The sequence below is a fragment of the Heptranchias perlo genome, chromosome 2 (genome assembly GCF_035084215.1).
Source record: "Heptranchias perlo isolate sHepPer1 chromosome 2, sHepPer1.hap1, whole genome shotgun sequence".
In the NCBI taxonomy this organism is placed as follows: Eukaryota; Metazoa; Chordata; class Chondrichthyes; order Hexanchiformes; family Hexanchidae; genus Heptranchias; species Heptranchias perlo.
Window position 1 is genome coordinate 24,083,704 of NC_090326.1, and position 25,550 is coordinate 24,109,253.

Below are 25,550 nucleotides of genomic sequence, written 5' to 3' on the forward strand. Positions count from 1 at the left end.
ATTCAAATTCACAGATTCTCCTTATCTAGACTCTAAATGCCTAATAGATTGAGTTTACCTGAATCAAAGAACGTGGACAGCAACGGTAGTAATAGAGGGTTGAAAGTAATCTTAAAGGATGAAAGACAGACAAGAGATGAATTGTGCAGACATAAAAAGTGGTAAAAGCAGGAGAGAAGGCAGATAAACAGAAGGCATCAAAGAAAGAAAAGGAAAAATGAAGCAGGGAAGGTTAAGGGGAGATTTAATAGAGGAGTTCAAAATCATGAATGGTTTTGATAGAGTAGATAAAGAGAAACTGTTTCCAGTGTCAATAGGGTCAGTAACCAGAGGACACAGATTGGCAAAAGAACCAGAGGCAACATGAGGGAAAAATGTTTACGCAGCGAGTGGTTATGATCTGGAATGCACTGCCTGAAAGGGTGGTGGAAGCAGATTCGATAATAACTTTCAAAAGGGAATTGGATAAATACTTGAAGCAGAAAGATTTGCAGGGCTATGGGGAAAGAGCAGAGGAATGGGACCAATTGGATAGCTCTTTCAAAGAGCCGGCACAGGTGCGATGGGCCGATTGGCCTGTTTCTGTGCTGTATCGTCTTATGATTCTATGAAAATAATAGAAAGGATGTCAGAAGAGGGATAAGTTGTGCACTTGTGCATGTCTGTCAGTGTGGAGATAGAACTTGCTGAGATAAAACACTCAGTCTCCTTTTACCAAGTGACCTTCGCCTTGCTAAGCAATAGCAGCTAACATATAGAACAAGAACTTTGAACAGAGCTTGAGAAAAGTAATAAGCCAGTGATCAATGGAGGGACCAAAGGATGCAGAGTAATGTACTGCAAACTGCTCTCACTAAAACCAGTTGTTTTTATATTAAACACACAGTATATGAATGCAAATATAATTAAGCTTCTAACAGAATTACAAATACAGTTACTGTTTTAAAAAGTCACATGAAAAAATAAATATTGCTCTTGTAGCCACATAAATACTGTGGCTACAAGAGCAGGTCAGAGGCTGGATATTCTGTGGCAAGTGACTCACCTCCTGACTCCCCAAAGCCTTTCCACCATCTACAAGGCACAAGTCAGAAGTGGGATGGAATACTCTCCACTTGCCTGGATGAGTGCAGCTCCAACAACACTCAAGAAACTCGACACCATCCAGGTCAAAGCAGCCTGCTTGATTGGCACTCCATCCACCACCCTAAACATTCACCACCGGTGCACCATGGCTGCAGTGTGTACCATCCACAGGATGCACTGCAGCAACTCACCAGGGCTTCTTCAACAGCACCACCCAAACCCACGACCTCTACCACCTAGAAGGACAAGGGCAGCAGGTACATGGGAACAACACCACCTGCACATTCCCCTCCAAGTCACACACCATCCCGGCTTGGAAATATATCGCCGTTCCTTCATCGTCACTGGGTCAAAATCCTGGAACTCCCTTCCTAACAGCACTGTGGGAGAACCTTCACCACACAGACTGCAGCGGTTCAAGAAGGCAGCTCACCACCACCTTCTCATGGGCAATTAGGGATGGGCAATAAATGCCGGCCTCGCCAGCAACGCCCACATCCCATGAACAAATAAAAAAAAAGTAACGGAACAATAAAGGAAATTAAGTACATTTAGGGCAGTGACTTGAATTTAGTGTGCTTCTAGATCTTTGAAACTACTATTCAGGTTCAAACTGTTTATTATGATTCCTGACAACTAAGGTCCATCATATCATTTTGTGGGATGGGTGTTACAGTGATTCAGTGACCCAAAAAAGATTCGTTGTTTTTTTCTAGTCTAGATACTCAAGATTTGAAATGTACCCAACACAAGTAAGGGGGTCACAGTTCTAAAAATCTGATAAATCACAATAAGAGCAATTACCAGTTTCACATCTACAAGATATTAATTTTAACATTACTCTCGGTAGTGATTTTAGGAATTTCCATTTTTTCCATTCCAATTATTTAAAAAAAAGATTATGCCACTTTCTCAACCAAAAGGACCAAAATTCTAATTCTTCACTGTTTAACAAAGACTTGAAACCAAGGACGCCATTAAATTGGTTGACAGACGATGATCAAAGTGGTAAAAGTATATGAAGTATGCATGTTGAAGAGATGCGTTTACTGTATTTTTCTCCCCCTCCCCATTTCCTCCCCTTTTCTCTCCTCTCCTGAAGATGGTTACTCGTGCTGGGCTACACAAGTGCTGGCAGCCTTTCGGGTCAACACCCAAGAGATCAGTCATCATATGGTAGCAAATGAGACGATTAGATTGTGTGAGGGGGAAGTGAGCACCACAGCTGAGCCCAATCCTCTCTAATTCTGCACTAGTCATCACACTGATCATATTCTTTGAACCTGGCTCACGAGTAAATGTAGTAAAGTCTAATATATGTAGCCTTATTATGTAAATATGAAACCTATAGCAATGCTTTTACCTTTTCATAGAATCATGCAGCACCGAAGGAGGTCATTCGGCCCATCGTGTCTGTGCTAGCTCTTTGAAAGAGCTATCCAATTGGTCCCACTCCCCCCGTTCTTTCCCCATAGCCCTGCAAATTTTTCCTTTTCAATATATATCCAATTCCCTTTTGAAAGTTACTATTGAATCTGCTTCCACCAACCTTTCAGGCAGCACATTCCAGATTGTAACAACTCGCTACGTTAAAAAGAATTCTCCTCATCTTCCCTCTTATTTGCATGGCTAAAATAGTTTTCAAATGAAGTCTAAGTGTACAAGGACAGTTAGTTACACTGTCAGAAGCAGTCAGAAGCAGTGAGCATAACAAAGATTCTAAACAACTCTTCTAAGTCCAACACAGCACTGGTATCAATATCACTGTGTTAGAACTGAACACAAAGCAACTAAATAGTTGGTTCCAGCACGCTTGATATTATACGACACTGAGACCTGCAGCTCAGTGCATTACCCCAATGAAGCCCCCTAATCCCTCATCAAACTGAAGCCATCAAATTGCGAATCAATACAGTGTTACAAATATTAAGTAATCTAGATTTGTATTTGAATGTTAAAATAACAATGTTACCTTCATAATAAATAGGAGTATTTTCAAAGCAACAAGGAGCCTTATAGGAAATACATAGAATATACGACATAGAAACAGGCCATTTGGCCCAACAGGTCTATGCCGGTGTTTATGCTCCACACGAGCCTCCTCCCTCCCTACTTCATCGAACCCTATCAACATATCCTTCTATTCCTTTCTCCTCCGTGTGTTTATCCAGCTTTCCCTTAAATGCATCTATGCTAATCGCCTCAACTACTCCTTGTGGTTTTTTTTTATTCGTTCACGGGATGTGGGCGTCGCTGGCGAGGCCAGCATTTATTGCCCATCCCTAATTGCCCTTGAGAAGGTGGTGGTGAGCCGCCTTCTTGAACCGCTGCAGTCCGTGTGGTGACGGTTCTCCCACAGTGCTGTTAGGAAGGGAGTTCCAGGATTTTGACCCAGCGACAATGAAGGAACGGCGATATATTTCCAAGTCGGGATGGTGTGTGACTTGGAGGGGAACGTGCAGGTGGTGTTGTTCCCATGCGCCTGCTGCTCTTGTCCTTCTAGGTGGTAGAGGTCGCGGGTTTGGGAGGTGCTGTCGAAGAAGCCTTGGCGAGTTGCTGCACTGCATCCTGTGGATGGTACACACTGCAGCCACAGTGCGCCGGTGGTGAAGGGAGTGAATGTTTAGGGTGGTGGATGGGGTGCCAATCAAGCGGGCTGCTTTATCTTGGATGGTGTCGAGCTTCTTGAGTGTTGTTGGAGCTGCACTCATCCAGGCAAGTGGAGAGTATTCCATCACACTCCTGACTTGTGCCTTGTAGATGGTGGAAAGGCTTTGGGGAGTCAGGAGGTGAGTCACTCGCCGCAGAATACCCAGCCTCTGACCTGCTCTCGTAGCCACAGTATTTATATGGCTGGTCCAGTTAAGTTTCTGGTCAATGGTGACCCCCAGGATGTTGATGGTGGGGGATTCGGCGATGGTAATGCCGTTGAATGTCATGGGGAGGTGGTTAGACTCTCTTTTGTTGGAGATGGTCATTGCCTGGCACTTATCTGGCGCGAATGTTACTTGCTACTTATGAGCCCAAGCCTGGATGTTGTCCAGGTCTTGCTGCATGCGGGCTCGGACTGCTTCATTATCTGAGGGGTTGCGAATGGAACTGAACACTGTGCAGTCATCAGCGAACATCCCCATTTCTGACCTTATGATGGAGGGAAGGTCATTGATGAAGCAGCTGAAGATGGTTGGGCCTAGGACACTGCCCTGAGGAACTCCTGCAGCAATGCCCTGGGGCTGAGATGATTGGCCTCCAACAACCACTACTATCTTCCTTTGTGCTAGGTATGACTCCAGCCACTGGAGAGTTTTCCCCCTGATTCCCATTGACTTCAATTTTACTTGGGCTCCTTGGTGCCACACTCGGTCAAATGCTGCCTTGATGTCAAGGGCAGTCACTCTCACCTCACCTTACCTACAGAGTGGTTAGAATGTGGTAGCGAGTTCCACATTCTAACCACTCTGTAGGTAAAGAAGGAAAGACAGGCAAAACAAAATAGAAACAATGGGGGTAAAATTCAACTTCAACAGGGATCGGCTGCCTGTTGTAACCCCACCCGATTCACCTTTCCATTGACTTCAATAGTGTATAATAGGCGGCTGATCCACTACCAGCCATTTTGCATCCCCACTGAAGTTGAATTTCACTCCCAGCAAATGGGAATCATGTCACCCTTGGGGATTACTAACCATAGAGTGATCAAGTTCAACATGATCTGGGTTTCAGAAACGTCAAGGACCAGGAGCCAGGTATATAATTTTAAAAGAGCTAACCTCAAAGAAATGAGGGAACAGTTTATGCAAATTAATTGAAAGGGCTAAGCTTCAGTAGAGGACAAGTGGAGCACCTTTAAAGGTAAAATGCTGAGGATGCAGTATAAATTAAATACTGAGGATCAGCAAGTGTATACTAACCAAGCATGACCGTTAATGGATTAACAAATTAATCAGCAGTGAAATCTATTAAATCTACAGGGAGAAGGGGGAAGAAGTTCACTGAGATAAATGCAGTAATATGCAGAAATATGTTCAGAGGATAGTCAGAAGGACAAAGAGAGACCTGGAAAAAATACAAAGCTGCAGTTCCAAAGCTTAACAGTAAGAAACTCTTTCCACACAATAACAATAAGGCGGCAGTCAGTGGTGAAATCTATAAAAAGATGAAAACAGCTGAAACAGAGAAGATTATTAGTATTCTGAATGATTACTTCCTCCAATTATTCGCAAGGAAAGATAAGAGTAACATGCCCTGCCCAGAAGTAGAGATAAATTAAGTAGAATTTTTATTTAAATGAGATGAAAATCTTCTCACACTAAAAGGGTTGTAAACAAATGTAAGAATTCTGGGAATTCCACCTTTTCCCTGAGTATGTAAAACTTTGACCATTGACCAAAATCCTAAGATGGAAGGACAGGTGAGAGGTCACCAGACGAATCAACAGCACACACAGTGGAAGGTGGGAGAATTACTGCTTCAGACAGGTCTCTGTCTTAATGCAAAACCTACAGCAGGTGGTCAACACTCAGCACTAATTCGAGAGGCAGTCGGCCATTGAGAGAGGCAACTGCTCCAGACATGGTGGAGCCATGCCTCGGTTCTGATGCAAAACCAATCGACACCTAAGTCGTGGGATGAAAAGAGAGCCTCATGTGGCAAGTGCTCGACGATCGGAATGAATTCAAAGAACAATGGCCCATCGAGAGAAGCAATTGCAACATGATGAGAGACCATCAAAAGCCATCAAAGACTCTTAAGGACTTTGTAAGAACTGTTTAAACAGACATGGAAGTGCCTCATATAACGACGAAAATTATTGTAAGAGAGGGGTATATAAGTGGAAACTCAAAACCCCTCTCTCTCTCTTGTTTTGCTCTCTTGTTTGCTCTCTTGCTTTTGGTCTCCTGCTTGCTGTCTCTGGTTCTTGCTTCTTAGCTCTTATCACTTTTCCAGCTCTCTCTCTCTCTCTTTCTCTCTCTTCCTCTTAGTTCCTGCTTGCTCTTTTTTTTTCACCCGAGCTCTCCAGGGAGGAGAGCAGCTTCCAGCGAAACCAACGAGCCCTACGTGAGAGAACCGGTCAGCCAGACCCGTAAGTGCAAAGGATTGGTGAGCCTCGACCATACGTGTGTGTGTGTGATAGGTGTCTCCAGGGTCCCCACCAACCTCTTAGTTTAGCGGGATAAAGTACTGTAGTGGGTGTGTGTAACTCAATGTACTGTGTAGGACTGTTTTTATCGTTATTTTCTTCATGTTGACGGTATAATAAAACCGACATTCCAATTCAATTCAAACACCGAGTTTGTGTGTTCTCTGTGCTATTCGGCTACGTGATCCATCACCGGGTACGTTAGCATAAGTCGCGTTTTCCTGAACCCCCGATCCATGAGGTATAAGTGTTCCTTGGCTAGACTGGGGACGAGATATCTGCACCGATCAATAGGGTGAGAACAACCCCAAAACACCCTACACAAATAATTCCCCAGGAATAGATGGTATTTATCCCAAAGCACAAAGAGAAACAAAGGAGGAGATTCATGAGGCATTGACATATGAGAGTCATTGGGGAGGTACTGGGACATTGGAAACAAGGCACCGTGTTGTTCCTTTTCAAACAAACTAGGCACAGGCAACACAAACCCATTAGTCCTTCTTCAATGCTGTGCGAAATAATCAAATTGATTATCAAGAGTAAGCTTGATGATTATCTGTGCAATGAGCAGTCAACATGGATTCACGAGGGATGATCCTGCCTGACCAGCCATTTTGAATTCCTTTTGAGAAAGTGACATCCCAAGTAGACTGCAGAAATCTCTATGATATGTTGTACCTAGGCTTCCAAAGATATTTTACAAAGTTCCACACAAAAAGCTACTAGTGAAGGTCAAAGCTGTGGGGATTCAGAGTAAAAAGATTAACAGGAGGGTAGAAGGGCACTCATTAAATGAGTTATGTTGTGGTGGGGATCCCTCAGAGGGGTTCCCCAGGGATCAGTTTTGGGACCCATTACTGGTTCTAATTTACTTCAGTAACTTGGACTCAGAAACTCAATGCAAATTAGTCAAATTCACAGGTGATACTAACCCAAGAGAGATAATGAATTTGATAAGGAGCTCAGAAATGCAAAATGAGATAGACAAAATCTGTAAGTGGGCAGAACAATGGCAGATGAAATTTAATATGGACGTGTGTAAAGTACTACACATCGGAAGGAAAATGGGTGACACATACTCCATGAATGGTGTTGAAATTGCTACGGATGAGTCTTACTGGACTTAACATTCAAACATTGCAGAGCAGTAATCAACAGAGCCAATAGAATGCTCAACCATATATCCAAAACACTGGAATACAAGTCACAGGAAGTCATCCTCAAACTGTAGAATGCATCAAACCACATCTCGAGTACTCTGTCCAGTTCTAATCACTGAGACATAGGGGAGACATTCAAGCACTGGAGGCAACTCAAGACTTTTGAACGAACAGTTTAAAAAGAGTGGGACACCAGATCAGTTAAACATACTGAGGGAAAAACTCTCAAAAGGTGACGTGATAGTCAGCACAGAGGGGAGAGCGGCGGAACCCGAGGAAATTAAAGTAAGTTTGAGCACAGAGGTTGGGAAAGACAGAGAGCGAACCTCTAACAGAGTGAAGCTCCAACAGAGTGAGGACTTTCAACTGGGAATTTGGTGAGTGTGGGAATTAGGTGCAGAGGGAGGAGGATTTAAACCAAAGAACTACAGACCAAGACTGAGCGGAGCATAAAGGGAGCCGCACGAGGAAACAAAACAAGGCAAGGAGGAGCACCGAGGGTAAGTCAGTAAGTATTTAGTTCATTGGTTAGTGTTTTTAGTGGTTATTGCTCCTAGTGATTACTGTTTTTTAGAGGTTAGTGTTTTAGAGTCAGATAAACAGTAAATTGTCTTAAAGCTAAACAAACAGTTTAAATAATTGTAGCTAACATGGCAGGGTAGCTGGGTCCCGTCTCCTGCACATCCTGTGCTATGTCGGAACTCCAGAACACTTCATGTGTCCTGGAAAACCACATGTACAGGAAGTGCCGCCAACTGCTCGAGCTCGAGCTCAGACTTTCTGAGCTTGAGGGGCGGCTGGTGTCACTACAGTGCATATGGGAAGTTGAGAGTTTTGTGGATAGCACATTTCAGGAGGTGGTGACCCCACAACTATAGAGAGTTCAGGAGGAGAGGGAGTGGGTGACCACCAGACAGACCAGGAGGAACAGGCAAGCAGTACAGGAATACCCTGGTAGTGTGGCACTCACAAACCAGTATTCAGTGTTGAATACCAGTGAGGGTGTTGACACCTCGGGGGAGTGCAGTCAGGAGCAAATCCCCCGCACCATGGGCTGCACGGGGGGCAAAGGAAATGCAGTGGTTATAGGGGATTCGATAGTCAGGGGGATAGACAGGCTTTTCTGCAACCGCCGTGTGAGTCCCACATGGTAAGTTGCCTCCCTGGTGCCAGGGTAAAGAACATCACTGAGAGGGGGCAGAACATTTTGAGGATAGTAGGGGAATAGTCAGGAGTGGTGGTCCATGTGGGAACCAATGACATAGGAAGGAAAAGGGTCAAAGTCCTACAGTCAGAATTTCAGGAGCCAGCAAGTAAGTTAAAAAGCAGGACCTCAAAGGTAGAAATCTCCATATTACTCCCAGTGCCACGTGCTAGTGAGTAAAGGAATAGTAGGATAAGGCAGGTTAATGCGTGGCTGGAGAAATGGTGCAGGAGGGAGGACTTCAGATTCCTGGGGCATTGGGACCAGTTCTGGGCCAGGAGGGATCTGTTCAAGATGGATGGATTGCACCTCAACAGAGCTGGGAACAAAGTCTCAGGGGAGGTTAACTGATGCTGTGGGGGAGGGTTTAAACTAATTTGACAGGGGGGTGGGCATCCAGAGGAAATATTAGAGAGGAGAAACACAGTGCACAGAGGACTGGAAGCGACAAGCAGCACTAGAGTAAAGAATAGTTCAGGAGGAATCAGACAGGGGGCAAACGCGAGGCAGTCTAAGATGAGGTTGAAGTGCATGTGCGTAAATGCACGTAGTAAATAAGGTTGGTGAACTGCAGGCTCAAGTCACCAAATGGGACTATGATATAGTGGCAATAACAGAGACCTGGCTCAAAGAAGGGGAGGATTGAGTACTTAATATTCCTGGCTACAAGGTATTCAGGAAAGATAGGGAAGGAAAGAAAGGTCGGGGAGTGGGGGGTGGCGGCAGCATTTAGCAAAGAAACTATTATAGCACTGGAAAGGAATGATGTCGTTTTGGAGTCAAAGGCAGAATCTATTTGGTTAGAATTAAGGAACAATACAGGAGCTATTGTTAATTGTATCCATGTGATTTATAGCAATTAGTGTTAACTGTATTCAGGTGGTGTGTATCAACTGGGGTCTCTCTTGTATCCGTATATAAGAGAGTTTATCTAGGGTGTGGTGTGTGGAATGTGGAGCTCTGTGAATAAAGGCTTGGAAGCAACTGAAGACCAGGCTCTAGTATTCTATCCTTCACCAGCTAGCTATCCAGCTTATAACAAACTATTACACTACTGGGTGTATACTACAGGCCACCAAATATTGGGAAGGAGATAGATGAGCAAATTTGCAAGCAAATTACAGATAGATTCAAGAACTATAGATAGTGATAATGGGGGACTTCAATTATCCCAATATAGACTGGAACAGTAGCAGTGTAAAGAGCAAAGAGGGGGAGGAATTCCTGAAAAGTGTACAAAAGAACTTTCAGGAGTAGTGTGCTTCCAGCCCAACCAGGAAGGAAACAGTGCTGGATCTAGATCTGGGGAATGAAGTGGGGCAGGTGGAACATGTTTCAGTGGGGGAGCACTTGGGGAACAGTGATCATAATATCAAAAGCAAAATACTGTAGATGCTGGAAATCTGAAATAAAAACAGAAAAGGCTGGAGAAGTTCAGCAAGTCAGGCAGCATCTGTGGAGAAAGAAACAGAGTTAACATTTCAGGTCAGAACTGATGAAAGTTCTTCAACCTGAAACATTAACTCTATTTCTTTCTCCACAGATGCTGCCTGACTTGCTGACCTTCTCCAGCATTTTCTGTGATTGTAATGTCATTAGGTTTAGAATTGTTATGGAAAAGGTTAAGGAACAATCAAATGTGAAAATGCTTAACTGGAGAGGGGGCAAATTTCAGTGAGTTAAAAAGGGATCTTGCCCAGGTGGATTGGAATCAAATATTTGCCAAACAGTAATTGAACAATGGGAGGCCTTCAAGGAGGAGTTGATTCGGGCACAGAGTAGACATAGTCCTACGAGGGTGAAAAGAAGGGTATCCAAAGCTAGAGCTCGCTGGATGACTAAAGATGGTGGGTTAAATTGGTTAACCCCCAAAAACGAGCGCTGGGATTGCGGTGTGCGATTAACCCGCACTCAGTCGTTGAGATGCAGGCAGCACTTGAGATTCGTGCTGCCTGGTGATTTACCTGATTCCTACAAGCAGCCAAGCCTAGCGGCACTGTTGAGTTTCTCACCAGCAGGGAGGTCCAGATATTGCGTGAGTGGCTCGCATTTCTTAAAGGCTGACTGCATCTCTTTGCAAAAAGTAAGATATGGGCCTGCACAGAGTCTGAACGGAGATCAGGCATCACACGCGTAAAACACAGATGCAGGTCCCGTCCCTATATTTACAAACTGTTGAGTCATTTATTGAAGGTTGCGCACTACTAAATCCCACATCTTCCAATCTGCATGCCAGACCTCAGCAATCTGCCGATCTGAGTTTGTACCGGGCCTGCGAGAGAGCGTGCACCAAGGTTCTCAGATGATGCAATAGAGGCCTTGGTGCAAGAGGAGGACAGAAGGAGGGGCAAGAGGCCGTCCAGACAAATGCTCAAGAGGCAGTGGGAGGCAGTAGAGGACAAAGTCAATGCCAGGCGCATAGAAACACAAACATGGATGCAGTGCAGGAAGAAGTTCAAAGCTTTGACACGAGTGGTCAAGGTGAGTGAGGTCAACTGACAAGTGGCGTCTCCTACCAACTGCACCACTAGCCGCATCCACTGCTCCACACATTACACCCCCATCACCTACATACCAACAAACTCTTTCAATCAGTTCTCAACTCTTCCAAACAGCTGCTTCCTCTCACCCTCACACATTACCACTGTTGCAAGCCACCCACCCACAACTCACAGGTCACACACACGCGCAGCTATTCAACCATGACAGGCACATCACTCAACATCTTGCAATCACCAACACACATCCCGCTTTCTTGCAAGAGAAGGTGGTGCATAACAGGAGGCAGCAAGTGGCAGTGACTCATGGAACACGAACCTGCTGTCCTCGCTCAGCATTCCTGTCCTACCCCTGCCGCTCCGCCAGTACCCTTGTTGTTGCCTGTCAGCTAGCCAGCCCACTCCCTGTGAGTTTGGAACTTTATTGTAGGAACATAGGAAGATAGGAAAAGGAGTAGGCCATTTAGCCTCTCGAGCCTGTTCCGCCATTCAATGAGATCATGGTTGATCAGTGACCTAACTCCATATACCCACCTTAGCCCCATATCCCTTAATACCTTTGGTTAACAGAAATCTATCAATCTCAGATTTAAAATTAACAATTGAGCTAGCATTAATTGCCGTTTGCAGAAGAGCGTTCCAAACTTCTACCAACGTTTGCATGTAGAAATGATTCCTAACTTCACTCCTGAAAGTCCTGGCTCTAATTTTTAGGCTGTCTCCTAGTCCCAGTATTCAAGTATAGGAGACCTCCAAAAACAGGTACAAATGCATCAGCAGCCAGAAGCAATAATCCAGCAACCAACCTGTAAATCCTGCATGGTCCCTTTAAATAGCGCTGATTGGGGGGGGCCTCCAGACTGTTTATGACCTGTTCAGTTTTGCGTGATTAAGGCAATGTGTTGGCTGCAGCATTAGGTGTCAAAATGGTGTCTATCCCTTTAAATCAGCATTGCACACCGATCTTATCAACGCTTTTATCAAGATGGCGTCCGGCGCACGCGCGCATTCCGGATGCCATTTTGGGATCTTAGGAGGCCGCGTCGCGCCTACAAAACGGGCGCTGCACGACCCAATTTATAGCCCATAGGTTTTGAAATGAAACAGAAAAAGGAGGCTTATGATGAATGTAATGATCATAATACAGTAGAGAACCAGGCTGAATACAGAAAGTACAGAGGAGATCTAAAAAAGGGAATAAGAGGGGCAAAGAGAGAGTATGAGAATAGATTAGCGACTAATATAAAAGGAAACCCAAAAGTCTTTTATAAACATATAAACAGCAAAAGGGTGGTCAAAGGAAGCATGGGACTGATTAGGGACCAAAAAGGAAATCTCCTTGTGGAGGCAAGGGGCATGGCTGAGACATTAAATGAATACTTCATATCTGTCTTCACTAGAGAAGAGGATGCAGCCACTGTAGCAGTAAAGGAGGAGGTAGCAGCGATATCGGATAGGATAAAAATAAAGAGGAGGTACTTAAAAGATTGACAGTACTCAAAGTAGAAAAGTCACCTGGTCCAGATGGGATGCATTCTAGGTTACTGAGGGAAGTAAGGGTGGAAATTACGGAGGCTCTGGCCACAATCTTCCAATCCTCCTTAGATATGGGGAGGACTGGAGGATTGCAAATGTTACACCCCTGTTCAAAAAGGGGAGAAGAATAAACCTGGCAATAACAGGCCAGTCAGCCGAACGACGGTGGTGGGGATACTTTTAGAGACAGTTCTCTCGTTTCAAAGTTCTCTAGATTCAGGAACCATCCCTCTAGATTGGAAACTTGCACATGTCATTCCGCTTTTTGAGAAAGGAGAGAGAAGGAAACCAGGGAATTATAGACCAGTTAGCCTAACATCTGTTGTGGGGAAAATGCTGGAGTCTATAATTAAGGATAGGGTGACTGAACACCTCGAAAATTTTCAGTTAATCAGGGAGAGCCAGCATGGATTTGTGAAAGGTAGGTCGTGCCCGACAAACCTCACTGAATTATTTGAAAAGGTGACTAAAGTATTGGACAGGGGAATGTCAATGGATGTTATTTAGATGGACTTCCAGAAGACATAAGAGTCCCACATAAGAGACTGTTGGCTAAGATAGAAGCCCATGGAATCGAGGGAAAAGTACTTGGTTAGGAAGTTGGCTGAGCGAAAGGCGACAGAGAGTAGGGATAATGGGTAGGTACTCACATTGGCAGGATGTGACTAGTGGAGTCCCGCAGGGATCTGTCTTGGGGCCTCAATTATTCACAATATTTATTAACGACTTAAATGAAGGCATAGAAAGTCTCATATCTAAGTTTGCTGATGACACAAAGATTGGTGGCATTGTAAGCAGTGTAGATTAAAACACAAAATTACAAAGGGATATTGATAGATTAGGTGAATGGACAAAACTGTGGCAAATGGAATTCAATGTAGGCAAATGTGAGGTCATCCACTTTGGGCCAAAAAAGTATAGAACAGTGTACTTTCTAAATGGTAAAAAGTTAAAAACAGTGGATGTCCAAAGGGACTTAGGGGTTCAGGTACATAGATCATTGAAGTGTCATGAACAGGTGCAGAAAATAATCAATAAGGCTAATGGAATGCTGGCCTTTATATCTAGAGGACTAGAGTACAAGGGGGCAGAAGTTATGCTGCAGCTATACAAAACCCTGGTTAGACCGCACCTGGAGTACTGTGAGCGGTTCTGGGCACCGCACCTTCGGAAGATTCATATTTGCCTTGGAGGGAGTGCAGCGTAGGTTTACTAGAATGATACCCGGACTTCAAGGGTTAAGTTACGAGGAGAGATTACACAAATTGAGATTGTATTCTCTAGGGTTTAGAAGGTTAAGGGGTGATCTGATCGAAGTTTATAAGATATTAAGGGGAACAGATAGGGTGGATAGAGAGAAACTATTTCCGCTGGTTGGGGATTCTAGGACTAGGGGGAACAGACTAAAAATTAGAGCCAGACCTTTCAGGATTGAGATTAGAAAACACTTCTACATACAAAGGGTGGTAGAAGTTTGGGACTCTTTTCCACAAATGGCAGTTTAGCTTAATTGCTCATTTTAAATCTGAGATAGATAGCTTTTTGCCAACCAAAGGTATTAAGGGATATGGGCCAAAGGCAGGTATATGGAGTAAGATCACAGATCAGCCATAATCTTATCAAATGGCGGAGCGGGCTCGAGGGGCTGAATGGCCTACTCCTGTTCCTATGTTCCTAGTAATCCAGGACAAAATTAATTGGCACTTGGAAAAGTATGGGCTAACAAATGAAAGTCAGCATGGATTTGTTAAAGGGAAATCGTGTTTGACTAACTTGTTCGAGTTCTTTGATGAAGTAACAGTGAGGGTTGATGAGGGTAGTGCGATTGATGTTATGTTTAAGGACTTTCAAAAGACACTTGATAAAGTGCCATGTAATAGACTCGTTAGCAAAATTAAAGCCCACGGGATTAAAGGGACAGTGGTAGGTGGATACAAAATTGGCTAGGAGACAGAATGCAGAGAGTAGTGGTGAACGGTTGTTTTTCAAACTGGAGGGAAGTATACAGTGGTGTTCCCCAGGGGTCAGTATTAGGACCACTGCTCTTTTTGATATATATTAATGACCAGGACTTGGGTAGAGAGGGTGTAATTTCAAAGTTTGCAGATGACACGAAACAATGTGGAGGATAGTAACAGACTTCAGGAGGACAGAGACAGACTGGTGAAATGGGCACACATGGCAGATGAAATTTAATGCAGAGAAGTGTGACATGATACATTTTGGTCGGAAAAATGAGGAGAGGCAATATAAACTAAATGGTACAATTTTAAAGGGGGTGCAGAAACAGAGAGACCTGGGGGTGCACATACACAAATCATTGAAGGTGGCAGGGCAAGTTGAGGAGGACGTTATAAAAGCATACGGGACCCTGGGCTTTATTAATAGATTGTAAACAATTTTACAACACCAAGTTATAGTCCAACAAATTTATTTTAAATTCCACAAGCTTTCGGAGGCTTCCTCCTTCGTCAGGTGAACGTTGTGGAAATAAAAAAGTCCGTATTCCAGCGCATTACAGGAGGAGCTTCTCTGGGTTTTGTTGGATCGCCATTGAGCAGACCTGGCTGAAAGCTGCACGATTGAAGTCTCGAATAGGTTCACTCGTCACATAAGTATTACATTCATCAGGAGCCTGACGTGCTTTCTTTTTATTTTATTTCCACACCGTTCACCTGACGAAGGAGGAAGCCTTCGAAAGCTTGTGGAATTTAAAATAAATTTGTTGGACTATAACTTGGTGTTGTAAAATTGTTTACAATTGTCAACCCCAGTCCATCACCGGCATCTCCACATCTTTATTAATAGAGGCATAGAGTACAAAAGCAAGGAAGTTATGCTAAACCTTTATAAAACACTGGTTAGGCCTCAGCTGGAGTATTGTGTTCAATTCTGGGTACCACACTTTAGGAAGGATGTCAAGGCCTTAGAGAGGGTGCAGAAGAGATTTACTAGAATGGTACCAAGCATGAGGGATTTCAGTTATGTGGAGAGACTGGAGAAGCTGGGGTTGTTCTCCTTAGAACAGAGAAGGTCAAGGGGAGATTTGAGAGGTGTTCAAAATTATGAAAGTTTTGACAGAGTAAATAAGGAGAAACTGTTTCCAGTGGCAGAAGGGTCGGTAACCAGAGGACAGAGATTTAAAATGATCAGCAAAAGAGCCAGAGGTGACATGAAGAAACTTTTTTTTATGCAGCGAGTTGTTATGATTTGTAATGCACTGCCTGAAAGGATGGAGGAAGCAGATTCAATAGTAACTTTCAAAAGGGAATTGGATAAATACTTGAAAGGAAAAAAATGACCAGGCTATGGGGAAAATGTGGGGGAATGGGACTAATTGGATAGATCTTTCAAAGTTCGGCACAGGCACGATGGGCCAAATAGCCTCCTCCTGTTCTGTACCTACTATGATACTATAATACTATGAACCATGAGGCTGATCCATAGTGTTAGAGTCTGAGTTATGAGGAAAGACTGGAAGAGACTTGATACCTTTCGGTCATGAAAAGAGAGGACTGAGAGGTGATCTTGCAGAAGAATATGATATAGTAAAAAGTGTGAAAAACGTAAATCTGGAAAATGACTAAGTTGCAGAAGGAGGACAAGAGGACACATGTTCAAACTGGTAAAAGGCAAATTTAGGACTGATGCCAAGAGTTTCTTGTTCACACAAAGAGTGATCAACACTTGGAATGGACTTCTGGGTTGAGTAGAGGAGACAAAAATCGTGGAATTATTTAAGAAGCAATCAACTGCTTCTGGATGGATGAACAAAGATGAGTCAAACAGCCTTCTTCATCTGCATTTATCTTATGATATCCTTTAACTTACGGGGTAAAGCTGTAAAGGAATGATCTCATTTTCATAATTGTGCCTAGTTTGCAGTATAAATGCTTCGAGTTAAATTGTTTGTTATAGCATAAACCTTGCAAAAAGACAATTTCTTATTGCATTTATAGCTGTAGGTTGTTCAGAGAAAGATGTGTTTCTGTTGCCTGGACCTAAAGGTATAGTAATCAGGGTCGCCTGGCAAGGAATTGAAAGAAAATGCCAGCTTGTTCTAAGCAGTATCTTGTCTTTGTTTAAATCTATTGTTTCTGATGACTTAAAGCAGGAGTGCTGCATAATATGGCATTGAACCATACAGGACGAAACGTCCAATATTTCATCCCTGATCTGTATTGATTTTGTTGATCTCAGTTCCAAGATCCTCGGGTATATATAACATATCTGCTACGTTGTTGCACAAGGAGAGTCAAGACCAAGTGTAGCCATCAGATGGTATTAAAGGGCAGAGGATAATTGGACAAAGGGCCTGCAGGCATAAGTCAGTCCCCATTTTAAAGTCATACATTCTGTCTTAATTTTTATATTTGCATTATAAATTCCTATGTCCATTGCCTATGTAAACTTGTCACACTGTAATACCGCCCTCCTGCCAGTGGTGGTGCTACAGCACCTCCAGTGGTGGAAGGGTGTAACTACAGTGTGACAAGTTTACAAGGGCAGCTTCCATCATAAATGTAAATGAAAAGAGTTGATGGATATAATGGGGTAATAATTCTACATTTATACTACTGATTGATATTTACTGACCCTGTGTGTGGATTCTGGGTAAGGACAACATTGGGCACAGGTGGAACTGTTGGTTACATTCCCACCTACCGTCCACTCTCAGTGCTCATGTGAAGAACGGTTACTTGGTGAGATATCAGATAGCTACTGTTGCCCATGGAATTGTATCCTATTATAAGCCACATTACTCAGGATATGGGGGAAAAGGGCCAGGGTGGATTAAGAGGAGAAAACTGCAGGAGAAAGATTCATTTCTGGAAGGGAACAAAGCTTATCCTTGAGGTTGCTGGGAGATGAGATCTTTGCAAACAACATTTTATCTTCTGACTTTGCTGCCTCTATGAGTTTCCTTTGAGCATCCTATTTAACCTTGTGGCTGTGACAATATTATTTTACTATATTTTATAATTCATTAGTAACGTCAGTGTAATATTAAGAATGGAATTAACTGGCAGGCAGATGAGCAAGAAAGCTAAGGAACATTACCGACTTCACAGATGATAACAGAAGCTTGAATGTCCATAAATAATCATTGTTTTTAATGTATTAAATATTTTGAATCAGTGAAATTCTCAGCATAAAAGTTAACATTTCACTAAATTGTAAGTAAGGAATATGACACTAGGACATAATACATTCCATTAACAAAAACAGACTTCTATCATATGCTGACTGATGCCCTTTGACTCAGCCAGTCAGACTCCTGTGCTTGATGTATATACCTATTAATGGTGGTTAAGTTGCTACTTAATAAGAAGTCTAAATGTTTGGTGCCATTCATTTGAATACGGTACAGTACCCTCTTTAATAGGAGGTCTCTTGTTTTGCACAGCCATTATTTCGATTCCAGCAGTTTTCAGCTCACCACGACAGCGAGAGGGAGAGGTTATTGGAAACAGTGAGCGGCACAGCCGTGTGTTCACAGCTAATGACACATCAAGCCATCAGACTGTAGTGCCCTGCAAGCACAGTCTCACATTGAAATCTTTTATTCACTGACAAAGCAATGAGTCTTCACGTTGGCTCATCGTATTATTCTAATTAAGAAGAATATGCTGCATAATCAGCACATTGATTTTACTGGAAAGAGAGCAGAATCATACAGGAGGATGTAGCTATTTGATTATTTGCAGCTTTAGACATCAGGCCCGAGGGATTAGGCCTAAAACGGGAAACGCTGATGAAGTCAATGAGGACTGGATAAAATATCTAGCAAATCTGACTCCCAAAACCAGCTGAAAGCACCCAACTGAACAGAATAAGTTTTCAAAATAAAGACAGAAAACACACAGCAGAGAAATTGACATCTGGAAAGAGAACAGGCAGATTAACATTTTGAGTGTACTTCTGACAAAAGCCCGAAACCTATATGTCTTTACTCTTTACAGTGGCTGACTGACCTACTGTGTATTTCCAGAATTTTCCATCTTTATTTCAAATTTCCAGCATTTGCAGATTGTTTTTCTTTTTATTTATGCTTTCAGTTTTTTTTAATTCATGTACTTGCTTCAACCACAGCTACACTATGTCAATTATTGGAAATCCAAAAGACCTGACATATCTGATCGCACTGTTATATATCTTACAACAAAGTCCGCTATCTTTCAAGCTCTTCTAACTATCCAGTGGGTACGTCCACTGCCTGGTATGGTACTGAGTTACACAGACCAGAAACAACCTACTTTTAATCCATGGTGTCTCTTTTCTTACTTAAACTGGTGGTGAGGACACGACCAGTTGGCCTCAAAGCCCCTGTGTCAGCCAGGGTTCCCGCTCCAAATTGCTATTCACTGATCCCCTGTTAGAAAAATGAGATTAAGTGAAGGCACTGAGTGACGACAGGAATGCCCTACTCTTCCTGGTGTGTTGCCCAAGCAGCACAGCCGAGACGAGGAACTCAACAGGGTGTTGGGGGGCTCAAATCTGCATTCCTACTCACTGTGCACTGCCTGTTGATGTGGAGACTGTTACTGACCCGTCCAAAGGGCGCACTGAAAATATATGCTGAAAATGATATTCAATGCAAGTGTGGAGCAGCCCATGGTTCAAAGTGTCCATGCTGTGAGCCAGAGGGATGAATGGTCTTTCCTGATCCTGTTTTGTAATTTTCATTCAGTTATTAAAATTTTATTAGGTAATCCAGCTAACTGTCCATTAAAAACAAACAAAGCCAGATTTCTATATCTGCTCTGGTAAGATTTTGGATTGAGCACTCAGCAAGCCTATGTTCACATCATTAGACATCGGTAATTGTTGTTTGACAATGTCCCAGTCGCTTATTCTATGGTGCTAAGTAAATATAATCCAATAGAAATGGGGCACTTAAGGGATGTTAAACTGAAATCAGTTATTCAAACAGATCTGAAAAAACAGACCAGAGATATAAACCCCTATATAGAAAAAGACCTTGAAAATATCTCAAGTAAATATTCCTGAAACAAATCTGGCAAATTCATATGTTTATTATTTTGCTGTCTCACAGTTGAATTTGTCTGCCAATCTGATCATCTGAAGGACAACAAAGTACTCCAGCTTTACTAAATAATATATTGGTTAGTTCAGTAAGTCATAGCAATACGCAATTGATGGTGTGCCTGTAATGTCTAGCACAAGAAGAATCATAGAATCATACAGCACAGAATGAGGCCATTCAGTCCACGGTGCCAGTGTCGGCTCTTTGAAAGATCTATCCAATTAGTCCCACTCCCCCGCTCTTTCCCCATAGTCCTCCAATTTTTTTTCCCGTTTTATGTAATATATCCAATTCTCTTTTGAAAGTTATTATTGAATCTGCTTCCACCGCCCTTTCAGGCAGTGCATTCCAGATCATAACAACACGCTGCTTAAAAAAAATTCTCCTCATCTCCTCTCTGGTTCTTTTGCCAATTACCTTAAATCTGTGACCTCTGGTCACCGACCCCCCTGCCAATGGAGACCGTTTCTCCTTATTTACTCTATCAGAAACCCTCATATTTTTGAACACCTGTATTACATCACCCCTTAACCTTCTCTACTCTAAGGAGAACAAACCCAGCTTCTCGAGTCTCTCCACTAGGCTCAGGTTCTACCAGTTACATTCATAGAGATATGTATATTAAAGATTTTTCATAACCAAAACCATGTAATATGATACAACTATACAAATAAAGTAAAACTAAGGACTGAGGGATTTTCCGTCAATGACATATACCTCGGTTCAACTTGGGGTTTCCCATTAGAAACATGTCCACTTAAAGGAGTATTCCCATGTAGTAAATATCTTGCAAGATGTTTCATGGAGTAGTAAAAAGGAGAGTAACACAGTTCCTAACATGATTGTGTCATTGTATCTGTAGCAATAAATTTATCCCAGCCTGTAGGAACCACCAAGGCCAGCACAACTAGGACTTTTATCACTTTTTATCCAAAACTGGCTATATAGGAAAATATCTTTAGTGTTGGCATGTCCTGCCAACCATCAAAACAGTCACAAGACAAAGTAAGGTTTTACCTTATAAAGCGGATTCAGACAAAAGACAAACATGAGATATAAAATGGGGAAACACAAGTTAGGTTTAAAGGAAAGTTTCAGAAAGAATCAAATGGAAAATTTAGCAAAGACAAAAGGAAGGTTACATGGACAGAGAAAATGGGAAGGAGGGGAGTGGTATAAGGTGGAGTGCCACTCCCAAAATGCTTACAGGCCTGAACTGGTTTCTTTTATTTCAACTTTAACTTAAACATGGAACTTTTTACAGGTGTTGTAAGAGCTGACATAGCAGCAGTTACAGTGTTCATTGTCCACAGTACCATCCAATGTGGCAGGAAACTTTTCAGAGAAGCTGTTCCACCTGCCTGAGAAACCCCTCCCCCCCCCCAACTTGCTGAGAAAGTTAGCACCCAATCGAAAACCTCAAGGATCTCCATCATTGGACTCTTCCTGTTAGGTAAGGGCAGCAAAGGATGTGGAGCAAAGATGGGTAAATGGGGTTGAGGTACAGATCAGCCATCTAACTGAATGGTGGAACAGGCTCGAGGGGCCGAATGGCGTACTCATATTCCTGCCATGATATATGTGCAGTGCTCAGGTCACACAATACACTGACCACAATGTCTAGCTCAGAAACATTAAGGTTTTCACAGGATATCTGTTTACAATATCTTACAACTTGGATGCATTACAGCACTATCTTCAATCATGTAGCCCTATTCAGCTCACAAACCATGTTGTTTCTTTCACACAACTGTAAAGACAAATTTCAGTCAATTTGTCCTAATGCATGTTTTAAAGGTGACATCAAAATTCACACTGTTCTTCAAAATAAAGTTGAAAACTTGCTCTACTTGCTCACATTCTTTTAATAAGGGCTGAATGTACAGAGATTCTGCTGCAGCTTTCAAAGGGTTAAAGTGTGGCACTGTCAGTTTGTAATCTGATGCATCAAATTCTTTGATCATGAAAGCCAATATGCTTTCTAATTAGGTCACTGCTAACCTGTGCAACACCAAGGAGCACTATGAAAATGTTTAGCAGAGTTTATTACTTTGTTTACTAAAAAACAATGCAGAGACTTAGACCATAAGACCATAAGAGATAGGAGCAGGAGTAGGCCATTCGGCCCCTCGAGCCTGCTCCGCCATTTAATGAGATCATGACTGATCTGATTTTTACCTCAACTCCATTTTCCCGCCCTTTCCCCATAACCTTTGACTCCCTTGCTGATCAAAACTTTGTCTAACTCAGCCTTGAATGTATTCAATGACTCAGCCTCCACAGCTTTTTGGGGTAAAGAATTCCAAAGATTCACCACCCTCTGGGAGAAGAAATTCCTCCTCATTTCCGTCTTAAACGGGTGACCCCTTATTCTGAGACTATGCTCCCTAGTTTTAGATTCCCCCATGAGGGGTAACATCCTCTCAGCATCTACCCTATCAAGTCCCCTCAGAATCTTGTATGTTTCAATAAGATCTCCTCTCATTCTTCTAAACTCCAATGAGTATAGACCCAACCTGTTCAATCCTTCCTCATAAGACAACCCTTCCATACCCAGAATCAACCTAGTGAACCTTCTCTGAACTGCTCAACTTCCCTTAAATAAGGGCACCAGAACTGAAGGCAGTACTCCAGGTGTGGTCTCACCACTTACTCCTCACACTGCTAGGACAGTCAAAGCAAAACCTGCCTCCCCAAGCCAATCAGTTTGATTTGTTTTCACCTCATGTACGACAATGCCCAAATAAACATTAATATTACAGTAACAAAGTTACTTAAACATCAGAAATATCTATTATTGTAATATTAATCCTAAACAAATTAAACAACTAAAACACAATTTTGCATGAAAATAAGAACCTGTGCCAAGAATCTCTTTTCTTCCTCTGTCTTATCTCCTCTTTTAATTTTCATTTTAATTTTTATTCTCTTCAATCTCATTCTGCCATGTTTTCCCAAAATGTAAACTTTTTCCTTGTATTTAATTTCGCAACTTTTTTTTAAAAAAGATGTTTTCTTTTGGTTTTCACAACTGGATTTAACGATCAGTCCTGCAACTGATGAAAAGTCCAAATTCTATAAATTGACACGGTCACACCAGAAATACAACCAAGTCAATCTCTGGCACCAATGCCACAAAGCACTTGCCACCAACAAGTAAATACACCAGTGTCTCCCACAGCCTGACACCACCTAGGTGAGTCATGTGGCGCTCGAAGGGTTAAATCACGTCGAAACACATCACTGCGTCAGTTCTGCATGATGGCACTGTGATACAAATGAAGCACATTTCTTCAGCTTTCTCAGTCCGAAAATGATTCGTCAATTTTTTTTAATGGATCTGTATCCTGTCACTAATATGATGGTTAGTTCATGACCAGAAATCTTTAGTTTACAGAGGCTCGCGGGAGAGGAAACTGGGATGAATGCTTGACATAATTCTCTTTCCAGCAGCTGCCAACCCATTTCAAAGCCCCCATCACCAGTGGAAGTGTTTGGGAAACCGTCTTCCATTGATTTCCAAATACATGGCAAAAAAAATAACCTCAAATCATGAGATGCACTCAATGTTGTCATGCACTGCCTGAAAGGGTGGTGGAAGAAAATTCAATAGTAGCTTTCAAGAAGGAATTGGATATCTACTTGAGAAGGAAAAATTTGCAGGGCTATGGGGAAAGAGCAGGGCAGTGGGGCTAAATGGATAGCTCTTTCAAAGAGCCGTCACAGACACGAAGGCCTCCTTCTGTGCTGTGAGATTCTATGACAACGGGCCTACCGCTCTTCCACGCCCTCCAGAAAACATTTGCTGATTTTTCCTCCCAGTCAAGAGAGTGCCCCTTTAAGCAATTTAATCTTTCTAATGGGCAAATACATGCAATTGGGTCTAACTTTCCCTTTTTGCACCAAAAACCTAAATCAAACTGACTGCAGTTCTGCACAGCAGTTGGGAGTGTGAATGATAACGAATTTGGATAAGAACAAAGAACTACTGAGAGATCCCCCAAAAATAATTATATCCGATGTACCTGTGTCTATTTCTCTGTTATTTCTGAGAGCTATGGGTTTAAGTGTTGACACGGGATGACCTTAATGTATTATGTCTGTTTTTAAAAAATATATCGCCGCAGCAATATTCTCAAGTCTAAGCTGTTGGGGGAGCTGCAAAGTCAAATTGTCCATTTGTTTGTGGGATGGTGGATGGTGGGGGTGGGGGGGGGGGTAGAGTTTGCTAGCAATGAAACGCCTCCTTCTGCGAAATCGGAGAACATCAGAAGTAGTCTGTAAGGTGATCCAGAAAGCAGAAACCAATAAATATATATATTTCATATTTTCGATGTGTTCGCTTTAAACATTTTGCAAAAAAAAAAGAATTACATGGCACATCCTCTTAAACGCCTGCCTAGGTTTAATGGTGCAGCACGTAAGCTGAAGAAAGCCGAATTGAAGATGATCCCGATTAAAGCAAGGTCGCAACAAAAAAAAAAATAATTCCATGCGGTAACTTGCAGCAATGTGCCAGACGGTTGCATCAACTGTGTCTCGGGTTTCCATAGCGACAGCGACCCATCTGGCCATTTGAAATTGTTCTATGGCAGTCGCAGTGGAATTATACCCAACTTGGCTGATCTCCACTAGCAAGGGGGAGGGGAGGCTTCCAATCCCCTGTCAATCTCATGTTAATTTCAGATTCTGTCTTGGAATCAATGTGGACTCCCCACCACACACACACACACACACATATATATATATATATATATATACACACACTTCCTCTCCCCTCCCCATTAAAGGGGTCCTAGGTAACCAAAAGCACGACTGGTGGTAGAGAGAAGACTGCAATGTGGGAAAAGAGCGGGATTATTTAGACAGCTCTTTCAAAGGGCCGGCACAGGGACGATATAAGCCGAATGGCCCCCTTGTGTGCTGTATGATTTTATGTAAAAGAGAAGGAAATGCACTATGGTTTGAGGAGACGCGACGCTCCTCATCATCCTGTGCAGCTACTGCCCCAATCATTCATTTGCCTTGTAGAGGAAAACAGCTCCAGTTGCTGAGTCTAAACATATTTTAAAAACACCTTTTCTCACGAGCACGCTGATCAAAAAAAAAATCAATTTTTCTCACTTTTAAGAGCAGCCCTCTCCCGGAAACTTGATAGAGGGGCGAAAAAAAATATAGCGGGAATTCAAGTCGCCCGCAGTCCTCATGAGAACTCTCGCCTGTTATCTTTTTTTTTTACCCAACTGGGTTTCCTTTGAGATACTGCGCATCGTCAGCGAGATCCCAGCATACTCGGCTGCTATGAATTAAAAACAATAAATCAAATAAATATTTTTAAACAGAACGGTTCCCCTTTGAATCTGCGCTTTGTTGCATTGACACACCTGTAACACACCACACAGACACACACAGACGCGGAAGGCGAGCCTCGGCTGCACCATTGCAAGTGAACGTACCCGCATTGGAGCCGCTGTATCCCTTCAGATCCGTCACCTCGGCGTTGTTGTTTGTGTCTCCCATCTTAGCTGCTGGCTGCTTGCGGTCTCCGTCTTGACTATTTCACTTGATCGCTTACAAGAGAAAATAAAAGGAGAGGGAGATAAAGAGAGGAGGAGGCAGAAAGGCACAGAGGGAGGGGGGAGGTGGGAAAAGTAGGAGGAGAGTCAGAGCAAAAGGCAGCTCAGGGGCTGACAGCAGGCTTGACGTCAGAATAGGAAACCACAGCTTTGTGTAGCAACTGGGCTCAGTGGAAAAGTACTGAGACACACACACACGTGTGAGCGTATAACATAAATATATATATATGAACCCAGTGGAAAAATACTGACTGCGAGACACAGATCTGTATACGTTACACATGTAAATATACATCAAC

The 25,550-nt window shown here is 42.8% G+C and overlaps 1 protein-coding gene across 2 annotated transcripts in view; it reads right to left on the minus strand.

Moving 5' to 3' along the window:
- LOC137335782 (acidic amino acid decarboxylase GADL1-like) overlaps nucleotides 1-25,325 on the minus strand; it is a 138,235-nt gene extending 112,910 nt beyond the window's left edge. Inside the window, exons 1-2 of one of the 2 annotated variants that reach the window (XM_068001188.1) lie at nucleotides 25,132-25,221; nucleotides 24,800-24,974 (exon numbers count right to left, since the gene is read on the minus strand). Coding sequence is in view for 1 of the 2 variants with exons in the window: in XM_068001178.1 (XP_067857279.1) it covers nucleotides 25,132-25,195 (64 nt within the window). In the remaining variant the exon portion in view is untranslated. Of the gene's footprint in view, nucleotides 1-24,799; nucleotides 24,975-25,131 lie in introns of both variants that reach the window. The other variant, XM_068001178.1, reaches the window with a different exon arrangement.
- Nucleotides 25,326-25,550: the final 225 nt, after the last annotated feature.